Source organism: Schistocerca nitens, chromosome 1 (assembly GCF_023898315.1).
Source record: "Schistocerca nitens isolate TAMUIC-IGC-003100 chromosome 1, iqSchNite1.1, whole genome shotgun sequence".
Lineage (NCBI taxonomy): Eukaryota > Metazoa > Arthropoda > Insecta > Orthoptera > Acrididae > Schistocerca > Schistocerca nitens.
Genome location: NC_064614.1, coordinates 1150037635 through 1150058276, shown reverse-complemented (window position 1 = coordinate 1150058276; position 20642 = coordinate 1150037635). Strand labels below are relative to the sequence as shown.

The window sequence follows — 20642 nt, the reverse complement described above, 5'->3', positions numbered from 1 at the left end:
ATGAACTTTAGTTATTTTCAAATTCTGTGTTCTAAGTATTGATCAGATGGTGTCCAGAATATCAGTTACTTAGTTTTTGAAGGTGGGCTTCACGTCTTTGTAAAAAATGGGAAACTTTCATTTCTAGCCAAGAAATCCGCACGTTCTTACAATTATTACAGATAGTGACACAAATATGATAAGCAAAATGCTACTGCTGCTGTAACAACAAACAATATTGAGCTATAGCAAGGACAGTTTAAAACACAGGTTTCTTGAACTTATTAACTAATGAGATATAAGATAAAAAAGCTTTAAGCACAGAACTTACATTTCATCAACTTCCTCTTCTGACAAATCCTCATTCTCACAGTCATCTGCAAGAAATTGACAAGTATTAATACAATACTGAGTAATTATGTATAGAAGGCAAACAGAGATGGTAGTTCAGCTTAAGACTTACTAGCTGCATTGTTAGTTGTCTGAAGCAGGAGATGTGCTTTGTTAGCATACATGATTTTAATTATTTTGAGTCTGACAAACTGACACTGCAATGGTCATTACTGGCACACTAGTGTGGGGGCTGTCATTAATTGAGCTATGTAAAAAGTCCATGCTTTTCATGTGTTTATTTGCATATAAAGTTGATTCCCGGATTTTTCTTTGTATGAGACCATGTGCAGCAGATAGCTCAAATTTGAAGTAATAGATTATAATAGCTTACTGTTAACGTTGTTTTCTCATAATCTTTCTTTGATTCTCTCATGGCTTGTGTATAATGTGATATACTGAGTGTTTTTGAGCAGCTGTGTGTATTGCACAAAATTTGAAATATATTGTTTACTGGAACTATACCTGTTCTTTTAGAAATATTTGCCAACAGGATCCTCATTCAGAAACAAATGTTCCCTAATTTCATTGTGTATTTACATGAGGAATGGTGTATTTTGATAAATTTTGGCCATTTATGAGTGTTGCGCATAATGTATTCCATAGTAAATTATAAGTTACAGTTGTGTATTCTGTAACTCTTGGTAGCAATATTTTTTCAGAAAGTTGTTTCCCCCTTTATTACAGCGTAGGTACAAATATGTTTAGTGTAACACTTTCTCCACTAATTAACCTGCTTCTTCTATGTCAGTGTTTTGAAATTTTATGATCACAGTGTAAACCTTGCTTTTATCAATTCAGCAACTGCATTGTAATATTGTTTTGTACAAATTATTACTGTCGAAATTTGTGTACACCAGCTCTGTTTTCGACATTGATACATGAATCTCAGTGAGCATAACCTTATCAAAAGTCTAAGAAACAAATTTATTTTTAAGGAACCTGTAAATTCTATCCATTATTTACACAGAACACTTTCATGGATGTTGTGGCTTTGGATTTTAAGCAACTTTACAATCCTCTAAGTGTAACTGAGATCATGAAATTAAAATAATATCATTACCAAAGTTACCTCTTTAACTGTCCTCTCCTGTAGATGCACCCTCCTCTACAGGAAATACAGGATCTATCACCAATTGTCCACTACACTATGAGTGGCATGTCAGTGGTAGGTCTAGGGGCCTGGTATAGGTGGATGAGGAAGGGGACAGGGAGGGAGGGGGGTGGGGGGGGCAGTGATCAGTTAGGATATTACATGTATCCCCAGTTCAAACATATGGCGAATTTCAATCAGGAAAATTTGGCAACAAGGGATAAAAAAGTCACCTTGTGCACTCTGTGTGTATGCCTCAGGTCCATCCAACTGCAGACTGTGGCACACGCCTGAGCAAGTGATGCTTGTCATCTGGGATTCAGGATCATACTTTGATCAGTCCACCAACTGGCAGAGAGTACTGAAAACAGCTTTGCTCACAATTTCAATGAAGCTCTCAATCCACAATATTGTCTCCAGAACTGACTGACGCCCTCTGGTTCTGAACTAAGTAGGAAGCTTGAACCACTGACTTCAAAGGTTTTGTAACAAGCTAGTTGTGGTTTCTTGGTCTCATGGCCAAAGGGATGAAAATGGTAGGTGTCCCATAAATAGGTCAGCAGTGCACTATACATCGGAGGCTGCTACCTAGGTAGTTGCGTCTGTGTGGAGTGCACATGAAGGATTTTTTGATTAGGTGGCTCTCAATCCAATCCAGATAATGACAGCTCTAAGAGACCTAGCATTAGTGCAAGACTTACAGATATGGTCAACATAGATGGAATGATTAAAATCCTAGTGATCAACTACCAAATGATTTGCAACAAATTCCCGAGTTTAAAGCAATCTTAAAAAGCAGTAGCTTGTAATACTAAGTACAGTCAGCTGGTTAAAAAGAGAAATTGACAAATGTGGCATTTTTGGTGTAAATCTAAATGTATATAGGAAGGATAGGCTAATGGGAAATGGAGAATATGCCACAGTAGTCAAGAAACTGTAAAGGTACAAAAATGCAGTGACACCACTCAGGCATACACTGCAGTGAGAGAGACTCTCCCCCCCTCCTCCCCTTCCCATCTCTTTCTCACACACATACACATGCACCAGACTGTCCCTGACCCTGAACATGGAGATGTAGTAAAGTTTGCTATAAAATCCGTTTTCCCACTGGAAATGTTTGACCTTGGTGGCTGCTTGCCCATCCCCAAGTATCTGAAGGAGCGACATAGATAGGTTCACTAATCAATCCTCTCAGATGAGCCAGCAGTGCACACTCAATGAGAATATGGACAACTGTAAGATGACTACCACAGCTGCATTGAGGAGAGTCCTCTTGACACAAAAAGAACTCATAGGTAAGTCTGGTGTGGCTGATACGCAGTCAGCACAGTGTAATGGTACCTTTCCAAGAAGCCAGAAGAAAAGTACACCATATGTTGGTAGTCCCCTTGACTGCTCTCACCTTGTGATGGTCAGGGTAGCCTGCTATTCAATATCTCACGTTTTCAATATTTGATGTTGCAGTTGCAATCCTAAGTCTGTGTCTGGAACTCCAAGTTCAAGTTGGACACCTCTGGATGATTCTTCAGTTAATTTGTCAGCAAATTCACTTCCTAGTATACCCACATTGTTTGGTGTCCAGATGAATGTTACTGTCATTCTGGAGTTGTGGAGGTCTTGGATGTTAGCAACCAAAAGCTTTTTGGGGTAGCACTAAGATGTGCCTTGTAAGCAGCTCACGGAGCTGCAAAAAACCAGGAAATCCTATGAGGCAAGAGTTTTGATGTACTACAGAGCATGTAATATGGGGACTAACTCTGCAGTGTATACACTGTATATAATTGGCAGACAATACTTCTCATGCTCCTTACCATGTGCAAAGAAAGAAAGAAAGAAAGGAAGGTAGGAAGAAAAATTAGTATTTAACATCCCACCCACAGGTTGGCAATTAGATATCGGACACAAGCTCAGGTTAAGGAAGCATGGGGAAGTAAATTGGCTATGCCCTTTCAAAGGAATTATCCCAGCATTTGCCTTAAGCCATTTGAGGAAATCATGGAAAACCTAAATCAGGATGGCTGGATGAGGAGTTTTCAATCCATCCATGTGGGTGTATGTCAAATTTGGGTAGTCACTGAGAAGCAAAAGCAACAGGCATCTGAGAATGGTGGAATCAGCATTTTTCTTTGGGATGCAAACAGGTACATTTGAATCACAGGATTGGTTACATACCACAGTGAATGCCAAGACAGAACTTTACAAAGACAGATAAGAAAGGGGCAGTTGGTGGCCCTTGAACAGAGTTCCCCACTGTATCTCAGCTGGTCTACCCATTTTTGAGCAATTTGTAAACAGTCTGAACTACTGTTTGTGAAACAGAGTTGAGTAACACAGATGGGTAGACATCTGAACATTATGCCCACACAGTTCACCAAGAGTTGCTGGTCTCTGACCCTCAGTGGTGGGACACCAACTACACTCCTGGAAATTGAAATAAGAACACTGTGAATTCATTGTCCCAGGAAGGGGAAACTTTATTGACACATTCCTGGGGTCAGATACATCACATGATCACACTGACAGAACCACAGGCACATAGACACAGGCAACAGAGCATGCACAATGTCGGCACTAGTACAGTGTATATCCACCTTTCGCAGCAATGCAGGCTGCTATTCTCCTATGGAGACGATCGTAGAGATGCTGGATGTAGTCCTGTGTAACGGCTTGCCATGCCATTTCCACCTGGCGCCTCAGTTGGACCAGCGTTCGTGCTGGACGTGCAGACCGCGTGAGACGACGCTTCATCCAGTCCCAAACATGCTCAATGGGGGACAGATCCGGAGATCTTGCTGGCCAGGGTAGTTGACTTACACCTTCTAGAGACCGTTGGGTGGCACGGGATACATGCGGACGTGCATTATCCTGTTGGAACAGCAAGTTCCCTTGCCGGTCTAGGAATGGTAGAATGATGGGTTCGATGACGGTTTGGATGTACCATGCACTATTCAGTGTCCTCTCGACGATCACCAGTGGTGTACGGCCAGTGTAGGAGATCGCTCCCCACACCATGATGCCGGGTGTTGGCCCTGTGTGCCTCGGTCGTATGCAGTCCTGATTGTGGCGCTCACCCGCACGGCGCCAAACACGCATACGACCATCATTGGCACCAAGGCAGAAGCGACTCTCATCGCTGAAGACGACACGTCTCAATTCGTCCCTCCATTCACGCCTGTCGCGACACCACTGGAGGCGGGCTGCACGATGTTGGGGCGTGAGCGGAAGACGGCCTAACGGTGTGCGGGACCGTAGCCCAGCTTCATGGAGATGGTTGCGAATGGTCCTCGCCGATACCCCAGGAGCAACAGTGTCCCTAATTTGCTGGGAAGTGGCGGTGCGGTCCCCTACGGCACTGCGTAGGATCCTACGGTCTTGGCGTGCATCCGTGCGTCGCTGCGGTCCGGTCCCAGGTCGACGGGCACGTGCACCTTCCGCCGACCACTGGCGACAACATCGATGTACTGTGGAGACCTCACGCCCCACGTGTTGAGCAATTCGGCGGTACGTCCACCCGGCCTCCCGCATGCCCACTATACGCCCTCGCTCAAAGTCCGTCAACTGCACATACGGTTCACGTCCACGCTGTCGCGGCATGCTACCAGTGTTAAAGACTGCGATGGAGCTCCGTATGCCACGGCAAACTGGCTGACACTGACGGCGGCGGTGCACAAATGCTGCGCAGCTAGCGCCATTCGACGGCCAACACCGCGGTTCCTGGTGTGTCCGCTGTGCCGTGCATGTGATCATTGCTTGTACAGCCCTCTCGCAGTGTCCGGAGCAAGTATGGTGGGTCTGACACACCGGTGTCAATGTGTTCTTTTTTCCATTTCCAGGAGTGTACTTTCAGGAGGGTTATCTACAGGGCTCATACAAAAGGCTCCAGATGCCAACGGCACACCACTGTGGTGAACCAGATCTAACAAGTTCAGTACTGACAGCACAGCTGACCTGTAGGAAAGCATGTCCATAGTCCAATTGGGATTAAATCAAAGCTTTATAAAATCACAGAAAATGATCTTGTGATCTGTGCCTCAGCGGGTGCTGCTGAGGTACCTGAGGATATTAAGCTCCATAATGCAATTTGCCTTGAGCTGGTGCACATGTGGTAACTGTGTTAGTTATCTTATTGTGAAACAAAAGACCTGACAATTTTAGCGATTTCAAGCAACTGGTTACTGACAAAGTTCTGGTCCAGTTGCACAGTCCTGAGACGACAACACAAGTGCATGACCCAAGTTTTCACAAGTGAAAATTGATATCCATGACTATATGGCCCTCTGAAGTTGACACATTGTGGTTTGCAATGATGGAGAGCTGTAAGACAGACAAAGGTTGTTCACATAAAGTGGTAATGAGGCTATGGGTCCCACATCAGTCATGATACAAGTTATGCTCAGAATTGATCTGTGCACAGCTCCACTTTCCTGTAAGTATTGGTCGCTGATGATCGAACCTATATAGGCCTTGAATCATTCGAGGGGTAGGAAATTCTGGAGAGAAATGGGTAAACAGCCCCAGAAGCCCCTCACACAGTGTAGACAAGATGTGATGGCACCACATTGTATTGTACGTCTTCTGTAGGTCAAAGAACATGGTGATCAGATGGTGGCAATGTGCGAAAGCATAACACACTGCCGATTCCAGATGAATCAGTAAGTCTATAATGGAGCGGAACTCCCGAAAGCCACTTTGAAATTGTGATATATGTTCCCTAGCTTCTGGGCACCAACGCAGACATTGGGAAACCATTCTTTCAAATAATTTGCACAGCCCTTTTGTTAGAGAAAATTGTCAATAATTAGTCAAAATTTGAGAGTCTTTACCCAGTTCCAGGAAAGAAATAATAACACCCTGCAACCATTGGCAGGCAAACTCCACTTCCTGCCATTGAGAGGGAAACACTCTTCCTGCCAAATACAATAGATAACCGAAGATTTTGTTTTATGCTGCTATTGCTAAAGTGTTTAAGCATTTGGTTATGGATTTTTATAAGGGCCAGGGGCCATCTCTCAACACTGTTAAAGTGCTGTGGAACTCCCATTCATTAAATAGAACACTGTACAATTCAAAGTCTTCTGTAAGGAAGGCTAAGGAGTTTTGCTCCAGTGGGCGTTTCTGAATCAGGAAATTAGCATGGCAGTTACTGCATGTGGACACTTTGGTGAAGTAAGCCATGAAGCATTCAGCAATGACTGCACAATCAGTACAGATAGTGGCATTGAGGGAGATGGCTGGAACTACTGTGGATGATGGGTGGCCACAAATGCAGTGGAGTTTAGTCAACACTTGAGACGATAGCGTGTGGGCTCCCACAGATGATACCATACTGTTCCAAACATTTCTGATATCTGTTCTTTATTAAAAGCCATGCCTTCAACGCTATTAAATGTTCAGAAGGACAGTGATTATGTTTTCAACTACCCAGCAATGCTCTGACAAATGCACCTATTTCTTCAGACTGCCATCGCACCAGTGTCCATATGGAAGAGCCTGAAGCTTCCACAGTGTGTATAATCATGTCAACAGCATCTTGTACCACTCCTAAGACACTCTTCTCTTGACTGGTTTCAGAAGTTGCTTTGGAGGTGGAAGCTTACCAGTTGGCTTTCTGAAGTGACTGTCGAGGTGCATATTCCACTGGTCGCTGTGACAGAGTTTGCTATGGATCGACTATTGTATTAAGGGCAAGGTGCTCAGACTGCAGTTGTTATATCTATGGTGGAGTATGTTCTATGGATCATACTGAAATGTGTTATAGTTCCATTGTTACGGAGGCAGGCTTTCAGTTCTGAAAGTAACTGCTCAATTGCTTGGCTTCTGCTAGGTGTGGTTTGGCTGCTCCACAGAGGATGATGAGCACTGAAGTCCCCAAGCAGGAGGAGGGGTGAGGCAACAGTCCCACTAGCTCTACCAGCTCGTGATATAGTATAGATCTGTCCCGGGATAGATAGATATTACATACTGTTACCCTGACTGACAGGAAGACATGAACAGGCAAGGCTTCCAACGCAGCAGTGAGTGGCACCTGTTCATTGAAAGTATCAGATTGAATGAGGGTGCAGACTTCTCCAGATGCCCTTCCGATGTTAATGCAATTTGTACAGTATGATTTGTAATTTTTAACAGTAGGGAATTGGGATTCAAAGACCATATCTTCCAAAGCGTCATGCCAACGACATAGTGAGTACCATTAGTTGACAGAGTTCAGCCATTTGACAATGGTAGCCATTACAGTTCCATTAAAGGAACATCAGAATGGGATCTGAGAAAGCAGTGAAGGGGAAATAGGAATACGAATTACTTTGCTGCACCACCTGAATGAGCCGTTCTTCATCGGTCTTCATGGGCTTGACCATGGGGGAGTGGGGATGGTGGATCGAGCAGAGCTGTAGAGTTTAGTTTAATTTCAAATTTATCCTTCTTATCCCTTTGAGACTTCAGTTTCTGTGAGGAGTATCCTGTCTTGACTTCTGGGTGGAAGAGGACCACTCTTTTCTTTGATCTGCAGTCCGTGGGTATGTTAACCAGGGGGTAGTGGTAGACTGTTGGCCTGTTTTGTCCTCTGAGAAGGGCACCTTGGCAGGTGTCCTCTTAGCTGATGATGCGTAGGACGAGGCAACTCCAGCTGCACCAGTTTTCTGTGCCAATGCTGTGGGTGTGGGAGAATGAATTTTGACACAATGTTTGCAAAGTTTGACATCATATCGATTTGGTGCAGGCTTTCAAAATTTTTCTTAGCATCTTGACAAGGCAGACAGTAAAATTGTTTTACATTCCTGGATTTTCTGAAAATGGAACTTGGCCGAGAATGTGTGTGTGTGTTTGTGGGGGGGGGGGGGGGGGGGGGGGCAGGTGGTGTTCTGAGCATTTTACCCAAGTAGGGGGTTGTTTGCAAGGGCTACCCTCTTGTATTGTCCTACCCCATTACCCACAAATACCCACATCTGTTCAGCAGGAGGACAAGTGTCAAGTTTGACATCACAACTGTAAACCATGACCTTCATTTTCTCAGGGAAAATATTTCCATCAAAGGGTAGGACGAATACTCCAGTGATCACCCTATTATCTTTAAATCTTTTCTGGATATGATCAAAATGGACTCCACGCCGATCTTCATACATTTGCAGCATTAGGTCCTGATGAAAGATGACCCCTTGAATCCTGCTGAGTTTATTATAAGTAGAGATGGTAACTGGTAAATCCCCAAGCTTGTCAAAGGCGTGAAGTGTCACTGACTGGTTAGCATTCAGATCCATTACACATATGCTTTATTGCAGCAACTTGTTTGAAACAATCCTCAATATTTTCAATGAAAAACATTAGCTACATTGTTGTGAAAGATTCTCTCTCGATTATGGAGCATACCAAGATCTGGAAGAAATGTACCTCCACTTCTCCTTGCCGGACTTTCATCCCATGGCATGGACAAAGACAGTAATGCTAAGCGCTTGTAAGCTTCTGCATTAAAATCTTGCTTTCTGTCTGCTGAGAGTCATGTTGGCACAGTCACTGCTAAGGCTGTGTTTGATCCATTTCATTGCAGATCATTTCCTGATACACCACTCGCATCAGTCGGGAGGCTTTCCCATGGGTGCCACCCCACCACAGCGAAGGCTGCCTGGCATATTAGCAAAAAATGGTTCAAATGGCTCTGAGCACTATGGGACTCAACTGCTGTGGTCATAAGTCCCCTAGAACTTAGAACTACTTAAACCTAACTAACCTAAGGACATCACACACATCCATGCCCGAGGCAGGATTCGAACCTGCGACCGTAGCGGTCGTGCGGTTCCAGACTGTAGCGCCTTTAACCGCTCGGCCATTGCCCAGAGTCCCAGATTGGGAAGTTACAACTGAGGCACCAGCAGTGTGATCCCTGTACATCATGAACAATTCTGACATTACAGTTGGCAAATATAATAATATATTCGAGTCTGGATAACATAAATAAAACAATGAATTCGTAAACACAATGTATTTCAGCATCAGTAGTGTACATAAAATATTTTAGCTAATAATTTACCTGTAAACCAATAAGAACATTTATTGTACTTGCTGAAATTTATGTTCATTCTGTTTTTTCACTGTTTTTCTATGTGAATATTAACCAATACTTATCTTAAGTAAATTAGTTTAGAAACTTTTTCAGAAAACTATAGTTTACAGCCTCACTGTCAATTCGAGTAAATCACTCGTGGTGGTTGCCATTTTCACTGCACTCACTGCACAGATATGCACCGACATGTTCCAGGCATACAAATTTATTGCACACATTGCAGGAAAATCTTGTCGGTCTATTTTTTGGCACGAACTTTTAGGTAGACTTTTCTGGGAATTGCTGAATCTGAATTGCTCTTGTAAATTTATTCCAGCAATATTTAGAAGAGAGGAAAAAATTATAAATGGCCATCTTCTGGTAATTCTTGTCACAGAGTATGTACATTTCACCTCATCAACTTTGTCCACACCAGATTTAGTCTCGTTGTAAAATGTTTTTATTTCCGTCTTGCACTTTTCTGAATCACTGTCAATGCTGTCATCATCATGTAAAGTAGACAGTACCAGAACAACCTTGTCTTTCTTAGGTTTATATGAAACCAGTGTCATATTCTTCCTAAATGCAAAAATGCTGGATTCCACGGGACGACCTTTTGCTACTGTCATAAATGGAGGAATTTCACATTTATTTTTTCGAATTGATCCAACCATTGTCAGCTTGTCATTTTCCAGCAAGTCAGCTGCACGTGGAATTGATGTGAACCAATTATCACATGTTACATTTCTGCCAAATTTGGATATGCATTTCACCATTCTTTTGACAATAGCATGAGGTGTGTTATCACAGAGATAAGGCCCATCCACTTGCTTTCCACAGTATATTTCTAATTGGCTGGCATAGAACATCCTTGCATCTGTACGTGCAAACATTTTTATACCATATTTTGCCGGTTTTGATCGAATGTATTGTATTATAAATCCACATCTGCCCCTGAATGCATCCAGCATTTCATCTACTGTAACTACTTCTGATAAACTACAATGTTTCTTGCAGTTTTCACTGAACTGATCTATCAAGAATCGGACAGCAGATAATTTGTCTGTTACCTTCTGATGAGCTCTGTTTCTGAAATCATCAAATCTCAGACATGTCAGCAAGAAACGAAAACGGTTTAAGCCCATTGAAAGTCTGAAGTACTCCACTCCAGTACCATCTGCAGCCCAGAGATCTAGTAAATTTGTGTGCGATGTTCATAGCACACCCGCCAAGAAAAGGAGTCCTAAACAATCTTTGATTTCTGTAATGTTAGTGTCTGCAGCATCTCTTTCTCTGGAATATTTAGAACAGATGGTAGCAATTTAAATATTAGTGGAGCGAACAATTTTTTCTAAAATTGTCATCTGTGAAGAAAAGTTGTAAACAATCAATTGGACGATTGGCATTTTTTGCTTCACCTATGACTCATTGTAAATGCTTGACAATATTATGTTGAGGTCTTCTTACTCTTCTGTTTTGGATTAGAGGTCAATGGCTCCATTGCATACCATCTTTCCCCAAATACAAGTCAAACTTTTCGATAAAATCACTCTCGTCCAGCGACTGTTCACTATCTGAATGGTGATCACTTTCGAATATTGACTCCAGATCACTAGATTCCTCATTACCAACTCTTTGTCCAACCACTGCAAAACCTGATCATCATCCACCGTTCTTCTGAGAAAAAAAAAAGTGTATAACTTATTTCACTAATTGGTACCGAGCGAGGTGGCGCAGTGGTTAGACACTGGACTCGCATTTGGGAGGACGACGGTTCAATCCCGCGTCCGGCCATCCTGATTTAGGTTTTCCGTGATTTCCCTAAATCGCTCCAGGCAAATGCCAGGACGGTTCCTTTGAAAGGGCACGGCCGACTTCCTTCCCCATCCTTCCCTCATCCGATGAGACCGATGACCTCGCTGTCTGGTCTCCTTCCCCAAACAACCCACCCCCAACTAATCGGTGTTGGTCAATGAAAAGGCTCTTAATTGTATGACAATTTGGATAATAAATAAATAAAAGAAGTTTATAAACGTAACTGTATACGTTTTGTAATATTATAAAGGAAGAAACCTCCTTACCTGCAATACATCGTAAAAGAACTGATGATAGAACCGCGCCACACGAATGCACACACGCGGACTGACACTCCGCACCTCACGAGACTGCTGCTTCTGGCAATAATGACTAACTACAATTGTTGCCAGTAATTCATTACGGAAGGAGGGGAAGGTAGAAAAAGCCGCTAATGGAAATCTTGAATTTATAAGTGATTGTTGATGGAAAGATAAAACTGCAGACACACAGTCCACGGTGCATGTAACGGAGGGTTAACAAGGTTCATGCACACACCAGTCTTATTGTAAATATTTTCTGGGTCAGTTTTATTGTTCCCACACTGTATTAGGACTTATGGTAAAAATTAGACCTGACCTATTTGAGGACATCCATGTTTAAACCATGAGGCTGTTATAGAAAGCGGGTTACTAAAGTATAAACAACAGCTTCAAAAAGTAGAAAGTTTCCCAAGTTCAGTACGCTGGATTTAGAAGCAGTTATGTCACATCTCAAAGAGTGACTGAACTCATTTGTCTCTGTGCAGTAACATGTAGAAGAACTGTAGCTAAAGTTTACAAGAATAGTGAACCATGAACTGTATAGATCTGTATTGACGGGAGTGACCCTCTACAGCATACAGTCAATGTAAAGAAATTTCTAAAGAAATAGCAACTTCTGCACAACAGATGTTTATGAAAGCATAGAACTATTGATAGAGAGGTGCAGAATGAAAATCATTTGATCTTCGATAGGGTTGTGCCTGCACCCACCAGTGATTTCAACAGCAGGATCTCACGTAAATATCCATCAAAAAACTTTTAAAAAATCCTAACATAACTCAATGATTCACATTTGGATCTGGTCAACTCATACAAATGCAATGGTGTAATAATTGGTAAGGATATGAAATAGAATCATAAAACAGACCATGTCATAGGTAAGATAAGTGAAATACTTCAATTTATTGACAGTGTACTTGCAAAATGCAGTCAGTCTATAAAAGAGACTATTTACAAATCACTTGGGACTCTGCATTTCAGAATATTTCTGAAGTGTGTGAGACAAATACCAGATAGGAATAAAAGGGGATGCTGAAGGTATACAATGAAAGGTGGCACAAACAGACACAGAATGTTTGACTCACTTGAGAGTGTCATGGAAATGTTGTGGCATATTCTTGATGATAAGATGCCACTTATACCACCAAAGACTACCAGCAAAGTTTCAAGAACCAGATTAAATGAAGAATCAAGAGATATTCTTCAGCCACCTAAGCATCACTCCCATAAGCATAAGTACTTTTAGCATGCACAGCGACATTTAACCATTGATATTTCTTGTAGAATATCCTTGTTTTGATGGTGCTTAACAAGAAATCAGTTCTGCATTTGCTGCTAAATATTAATTAGCCCCATGACCAATTATGAGATGGCTACCTTGTAAAATATCTTTCAGCCTGAAGTGCAACATCAGCACCAAATTTTTTTCACTGGCATACATTGAAGGTGTATTTCTGTTATCAAATTTTACAACCATTCTTGTGTTTCTGTTTAAAATATAAGCTGTGGTGCTGACTTGCACCCACACATCACACATTTTCAGCAGCTAACATTCCACATACATCACCACTAACAGTTTATATCTACAGTCCAAGTTTGTTTAACACATGAACCTCTGTTTTCCATTCTCCCACTATCACTCTGTCATCATTCTGTTTCAGTCCTCTCCTTTGCTCCAAATACTCATCTCCACTTCTTTCAGTCTACTATCATTTATTCTTCCCCCTCGTGTTTTGCTGTGAACCTAAATTCATGTATCTGCTTTGGAAGTCTATCATGTATCACTCTCTTTACATTATTGTACCACTTAAGCCTTGTTGATTCTATCCTTTCAAGTAAGGTTGTTTCCTTTACCATCTTCCGTATCTTTGAAGTTCTCATTTATCTATATTTGTTATGCCCACTCTGCTTCTGCAAAACTTCATTTTGCACACCTGTATCTTCTTTGAAACCCTTTTATTCACTGTCCAAATTTCAGAAGTGTACGTCTGGATAAGCACACAGTAGTACCTAGGCATTTTTCTCTTGTCTTCCATGAGCATCCCTATCTCGCAACAAACTCCTTACACTTCTCAGAAGTGCTACTGCTTGCCTATGTCTCTCATTGACTTCATCTTCCCCTGTTTCTTCCTGATCATGTTGAACTCACTCTTCCTCACATTAAATTTTCAAATAATGGAAGCTCCAGGCTGAATAACAACAGTGTAGGAAAATACAGATTGCTATCTATCATAAAGAAAGCACATTAAGTTGCAGGCAGGTGCAATTAGTAGACACTGGCTTACATAAAGCTTTCAGCCATAGCCTTCATCAGCAAAAGACAAACATACTCCATTCATATACACAAGCAAGCATACACATGACTGCCAACTTCATATCTCAGGCTAGAATACAACTGTCACGTGGGACGCAAGCAGCAGTCTGGAGAGGGGGGGGATAGTAGTGTATGGGTAGGGAGAAAGACAGATGCTATCTGGTGGGATGTGCAGGGACTAGAATGCCAACAGGTGCAGCATCAGTTGGTTGTGGGGCAGGGAGGTGGGGGAAAAAGGAGCGAAAACGGAGAGGGGCGGGGAAAGATGAGTGGGTGCATTGGTAGAGGGCAGTGAATAAACAGTGTGGGAGATGAGAATAGGGAGGAGATGATAGGACAGAAGGGGTGGAAACTGTTGGGTGGAGGCAGTATCTTACCATAGGTTGCAGCTGGTATAATAACGGAAGCGAAGAATGTGATGTAAGGATAACTCCCATCTGCACAGTTAAGAAAAGCTGATGGTGAAGGGACAGAACCACATGGCTTGGGTAGTGAACAGCCATCAAAATCAAGTGTGTTATGTTCAGCTGTATATTGTGCCAACAAGTGGTCTACTTTGCTCTTGGCAACAGTTTGGTGGTGGCAGCTTCAAGCTGATGGGACAGTTGACTGGTAGTCATACCAACGATTGCAGCAGAGCTGGTAAATGACATGGCTGCTTTCACAGGTGGGCCAGTTCCGGATGGGGTAGGACACATCTGTGACAGGACTGGAATAGGAAGTACTGGGTGGGAGGATTGGGCAGTCTTGCACCTAGGTCTTCCATAGGGATACGATTCTTGGGGCAAGGGGTTGGGATTGGGAGTGACATAGGGATGGACTAGGATGTTGTGAAGGTTGGATGGGGAAAGGAACATCAGTTCACGAGGTGCAGGAAGGATCTCTGGTAGGATGCCCCTCATTTCAGGGCACGATGATAGGCAATGAAGGCACCAGCAGAAGATGTGGTTCATTTGTTCCGGTCTGGGATGGTACTGGGTGATGGAGGGGACATTCCTTTGTGGCTGGTTCTTGGGGGTGGTGGGAGGATTGGGGGGGGGGGGGGAGGGGGAAATGCCATGGGAGATCTGTTTGCAGACTAGATCTGGGGGATACTGCCTGTCTGTGAAGGCCTTGGTGAGACTCTCAGCATATGGGGCAAGGTGAGTTTTTGTCACTGCAGATACGCTGTCCCAGAGTGACCAGGCTGTATGGGAGGGATTTTTTTGTGTGAAAGAGATGGCAGCTGTTGAAATGCAAGTGCTGTTAGTGGTTGGTGGGTTTAATGTGGACAGAGGTGGGGATGGAGCCATCAGAGAGTAGGTGGTCAACATCTGAGACAGAGGCATGCTGGGTTGAGGACCACATGATGCGGATGGGACAGAAGGTGTTGAGATTGTGAAGGAATTAAGATAGGACGTCTTGGCCATGAGTCCAGACCATGAAGATATGGTCGATGAACCTGAATCAGACTAGGGGTTTGGTGTTTTCGGAGGCTAGGAAGGTCTCTAGATGCCCCATAAAAAGGTTTGCATAGGAGGGGGGGGTGTCACAATTTGGTTGCCCATAACTGTGCTGCAGATTTATTTCTATACCTTCCCTTAAAAGGAGAAATAGTTGTGGGTTAGGATAAAGTTAGTAAGGTGTATGAGGAATGAGGTAGTGGGTTTGGAGTCTGAAGGACATTGTGAAAGGTATGTTCAATATCGGTAAGGCCATGAGCATGGGTGATTTTGGTGTATAGGGAGGTGGTGTCAACAGTGATAAGTAGGGATCCAGGAGGTAAAGGGATGGGGATGGTGGAGAATTGGTGAAGGATGTGGTTGGTGTCCTTGCCATGGGAGGCTAGATTAAGGGCAACTGGTTGGAGGTGTTGGTCAATGAGGGCCAAAATTCTTTCAGTGGGGGCACAACAACCAGCCACAATGGTATGTCTAGGACTGCTGGGTTTGTGGATTTTGGGGAGCATGTAGAAAAAGAGTGTGCGGGGTGACATAGGGGTGAAGAGGGAAATAGATTCAGGGGAGATTTTCTGGGAAGGGCCTAAGGCTTTAAGCAGGGATTGGAGAGGATGGGATAGGATCATTCTGGCAGAGTTTATAGGTAGAGGGGTCATAATTGGTGGAGGCCTTCAGCCAGGTAGGCACTGCAGGGTGTCGTAACACATTCTCTGCTCCCATAATCACCCCGGTCTCAACCTACGGTAATGTTCGTGTTTTTTTTTTTTTATGGTTTTAGGGCACAAAACTGCTATGGTCATAACTGCTACAGTCATAAGTGCCCATTCTGTGGCTTAGTGAAGGATAAAAAACCGAAATTTAAATCAGCTGCAATGGGAGCAAAACTCAAGGAGGAGGGAAACTAAAAGCGGAAGGAAATCTTAGAAAACAGCTATTGAGAGGGGGTTGTTTTCCCCGAAAAGAGCTTCAAATGACTGATGTCATCTCACTGACACTGATAAACTCAAGGACGCGATCGGCTGAGGGCGTGTCATCTGTTAAAAGAGAAGATATGTCAGGCGACAGCTGTAAACGGGCACACAGCAGATTAAGATAGGGGCACTGAGGTAAAAGGTGTCTCATCGTCCAAGGTTGAGAGCAGTGGGGACAAAGTGGGGGAGGATCATCACTTAAAAGATTTCGATGGCTAAGAAGACATTGCCCAATCCAGAATCTAGTTAAAATTACTTCCTCCCAACAACAGGTCCGGGAGGAAGAGGTCCAAGCACAGGGAAGAGGTTCTATGTCTCATAATTTATTATCAGGAAGTGCATACCAATGTGTGTGACATAAAAGAGCAACATGATGACATAAAATGCACTGTAGATTGGCAAAGGAAACCATGCAAACAGTGGGCCAAGGAAGACAGACTGCAGCCTTTGCCACTATATCGGCTGCCTCATTTCTGCAGATACCAACACACCCTGGGATCCAGAGGAATGCCACAGAGATGCCCCCCAAGTGGAGCATGTAGAAGCAGTCCTGAATCCAGTGGACCAGAGGACGGACAGGATAAAGAGCTTGGAGGTGAATCCGAGCATATAATATACTCTATACGTTTATGGCGGCGGATGTATTGGACAGTCTGGAGAACAGCATAAAGCTCCAAAGCAAAAACCAAACACTGGTCGGGAAGCTGAAATCGAATAGGGGTGTCGCCAACAATATAGGCACTCCCAACATCAAAGGTGGTCTTTGAGGCATCAGTGTAAATAAATGTGGCATCCGCCACTTGTGCGCATAGAGCAGCAAATGCCAGACAATAAACTATAGGGGGAGGTACTATCCTTGGGAAGCTGGCAAAGGTCACAGGGAAGTCAGATCCAGGTGTAAAGCCAAGGTGGCACCATACCCCCATTTGTCAAGAAAGTTTTAGGAAACAGGAAGAAAAGGGAATGTAGCAGTTGACGGAAGTGGACTCCCAGTGGAAGTAGAGAGGAAGGGCAGCCTGCATACCCTAAATCGGACGAGGCATTGAAAAAAAAAAAAAGGGGCATGGGTTGGATGAGCAGGCATGGAAGGAGGTTCAGCAGTCTCAGCGTAAGGGCTCTCCACGGCCTGGGGTAAAAAGTGCCAGACACTAAACACAATCCACGGTGGTGGATAGAGTCTAGACGATGAAGAATAGACGGCCGTGAAGAAGAGTAAACTATGCTTCCATAGTCCAATTTCAAGCACACTATGGCGCGATATAGGCAGAGGAGGACCACTAAGTCCGCTCCCCAGGAGGTACCACTCGGAACATGGAGGGTGTTGAGGGATCGCAGACAGCGAGCCAAAAGATATGAAACATGGGAAGACCAGCACAATTTTCTGTCAAACATAGTCCCAAGAATTTGGAAATGTCCACGAACGGAAGGTCAATAGGGCCTAGATATAGGGAACGAGGATAAAACTCCACATGTCACCAAAAATTTACACAGACGGTCTTACTGGGAGAAAATCGGAAGCCAGTTTTGATGTTCCATGAGTGCAGACAATTGAGACATCCTTAAAGACATCCTTCAATAAGGCTGGTCCATTGAGAGCTGTAGTGGATTGCAAAATCGTTGACAAAGAGGAAGGCTGAGACATCGGGAAGGAGACAATCCATAATGGGATTTATGGCAATGGCAAACAGTACAACACTTAGCATGGAGCCCTGGGGCAATTCGTATTCTTGGTAGAAGGTACAGAAGAGAGTAGTGTTCAACTGCACCTTAAATGTGCGCTCTGTCATAAATTCATGGATGAAAAGGGGTAGCTGACCTCGAAAGCCCCAAGAGAACAGTGTGCGGAGGATGCCTGTCCTCCAACAGGTATCGCATCCCCCTCCAGATCAAAAAATACAGCTACCGTTTGGTGTTTCCTGAGAAAATTGTTCACGATATAAGTGGAGAGAGCAACAAGATGGTCAACTGTGGAACCATGGTTTCAGAAACCGCATTGGGTGGATGTTAAAAGGTTTCAGGACTCCAGCCACCAGCCTAAACAGCAATTTACCATATGCTCCAAAACGTTACAAACACGACTCGTGAGGGAGATGGGGCGATAGCTAGAGGGGAGATGTTTGTCCTTTCCAGGTTTCAGAACAGGAATGATGATAGCTCCTGCCATCTTCTGGGAAAGGTACTGTCAGTCCAAATTCGATTATAAAGGCGAAGGAGATAAAGCAGGCTACGGTATGATAAATGCAGAAAAATTTGGACATAGATGCCATCCAGTCCTGGGGCAGAAGAGCGAGAGGATGAGAGTGTGTGTTGGAGTTCTCGCATAGAAAAAACAGTATTATAGATTTCACGATTTTGAGAGGAGAAACCAAGATGTCGCACTTCAGCTGCTTGTTTCTTCAGGAGAAAGGCTGGTGGGTAATGTAAAGAGCTTGAAATCTCAGCAAAGTGTTGACCCAATGACTTAGAAACTGTGACTGGGTCCACTAAGGTATCTCAGTCCAGAGATCGGGGAGAAACTAGACGTGCCAGATAACTGTCAAATTCGTCTCCATACTACAGATGAGAGAGTGAAGGTGTTAAAGGAACTTGTAAAGAAGTCCCAGCTGGCCTTCTCGCTATCACGGATGATGTGATGGCATCGCACACGTAACTGCTTATAGCGGATACAGTTGGCCAATGTAGGACGATGGCGGAAAACGTGGAGAGCACATCTCCTCTCACGTATTGCGTCATGGCACGCCTTGTTCCACCAAGGAACTGGGGGCCGCTGGGGCAAAGGGGAGCTACACAGTATTGAACGTTCCATGACTGTAAAATAACTTCCATAACACAAGTGACCTGATCACTGATGCTAGGAAATTGATGGTCAGCAAATGTTACTAGAAAGGAGAAAAGTGCCAAATCAGCTTGGAAAAACTTCCAGTATCTTGGGTGAATAGAAGGCAGTCATGGTTGTAATCGAAGGACACATGGAAAATGATCACTCAAGTGTGTATCAGCAAGAGCAAACCACGTAAAGAGCCGAGCTAGCTGAACAGTATGGACCAAAAGGTCCAAATGAGAGTAGGTTGACAAAATAGTAGATTCCCCAGTACTGAGACAAACAAGATAATCTTGGTGGAAGAGGTCAATCAATAGGAAGCCTCTCTGACATGGACATGGAGATCCCCAAAGCAGGTGGTGGGCGTTTGAAGTCCCCAACCAGCAAATAGGGGGTGGAAGCTGACCAAGGACATGAAGGAGATCAGCTCTTGCCATTGGTGTGGACGATGGAATGTATATGGTAAAAAGAGAGACGGTGTCGTATCCATAAAAGAGTTGTGGAGTAATGTACTGTCACTGCACCCTCCACCCAACGGCTTCCACCCCCTCTGTCCTAACATCTCCTCCCCATTCTCATCTCCCTTCCTTTTTATTTGGTGCCCTCTGCCAATTAATCCACCAATCTTTCCCTTCTTTGCTTCTTTTTACTCCACCTCCCTGCCCCATAACCTCCTGACACTGTGCCTGTTGGCATTTTAGTCCCTGCGCACTCCACAAGATAGCATTTGTCTCTCACCCACTCATACACTACTATCCTTTCCCCTTCCTCACCCCCTACAGGTTACTGCTTGCATCACACGTGATAACTGCAGTCTGGCCTGAGATGCTGGAGTTCGTGGTCATGAAATTTATTCCTGTTTAATAGCTTGCAGTCTCAGAGTACAGTGAGAAATCTGCACAGCAACTTTTAGTGTTACTTTATTCTCCTATGGTATATTTGTATACATTTCAAACTCAGTAACGCCATTTGAGACCTTATATCTATTTATACAGGGTATGATATGGCTAGGCACTGTGCTTGCTGTGAGCAGACAAGGAGAGTTGGCTGCTGCCCGTTAACAGCTGGTATCTGCATTGGCTACCCTCAGCAAGCTTCTAGCTAATGCTCAAAGTTGCGGTGATGTCAGGGCACCAGTGACAAGACCTGCGACACCTTTGGTGCCATTGGAATTGCCTGGTGACCCGGACATTGCTGCAGCTACTGATACGCAACATCTGAGTGGTCTGTCCTCACTCCAGAGTGGGTGGCAGACAGTAGTGGGTTCGTGTGTCATTGGGCAGAAGGCAAAAGAGGGAGCAAGCTGTGTGGCTGGCTCCCTACATCTTAGCAACAGGTACGAGATGCTACCCAGTGTTGTTGACAAGTCTGAGCCAGCATGGGATACCTCTCCTGTTGGTCCAGCAGTCAATTTCCCTGCCCAGTCCGGACAAGTACTGAGGGTGGGTATGCTTGTCATTGGGAGTTCCAATGTTACACGGGT

The 20642-nt window shown here is 43.9% G+C and overlaps 1 protein-coding gene across 3 annotated transcripts in view; it reads right to left on the bottom strand.

The window, feature by feature from the left end:
• Positions 1–20642, bottom strand: part of LOC126199949 (filamin-A-interacting protein 1-like) — a 197677-nt gene that overhangs the window by 54016 nt on the left and 123019 nt on the right. For all 3 annotated transcript variants that reach the window (XM_049936668.1, XM_049936669.1, XM_049936667.1), the window contains exon 9: positions 311–356. In XM_049936668.1, the coding sequence (XP_049792625.1) occupies positions 311–356 (46 nt within the window). The remainder of the gene's footprint in view (positions 1–310; positions 357–20642) is intronic.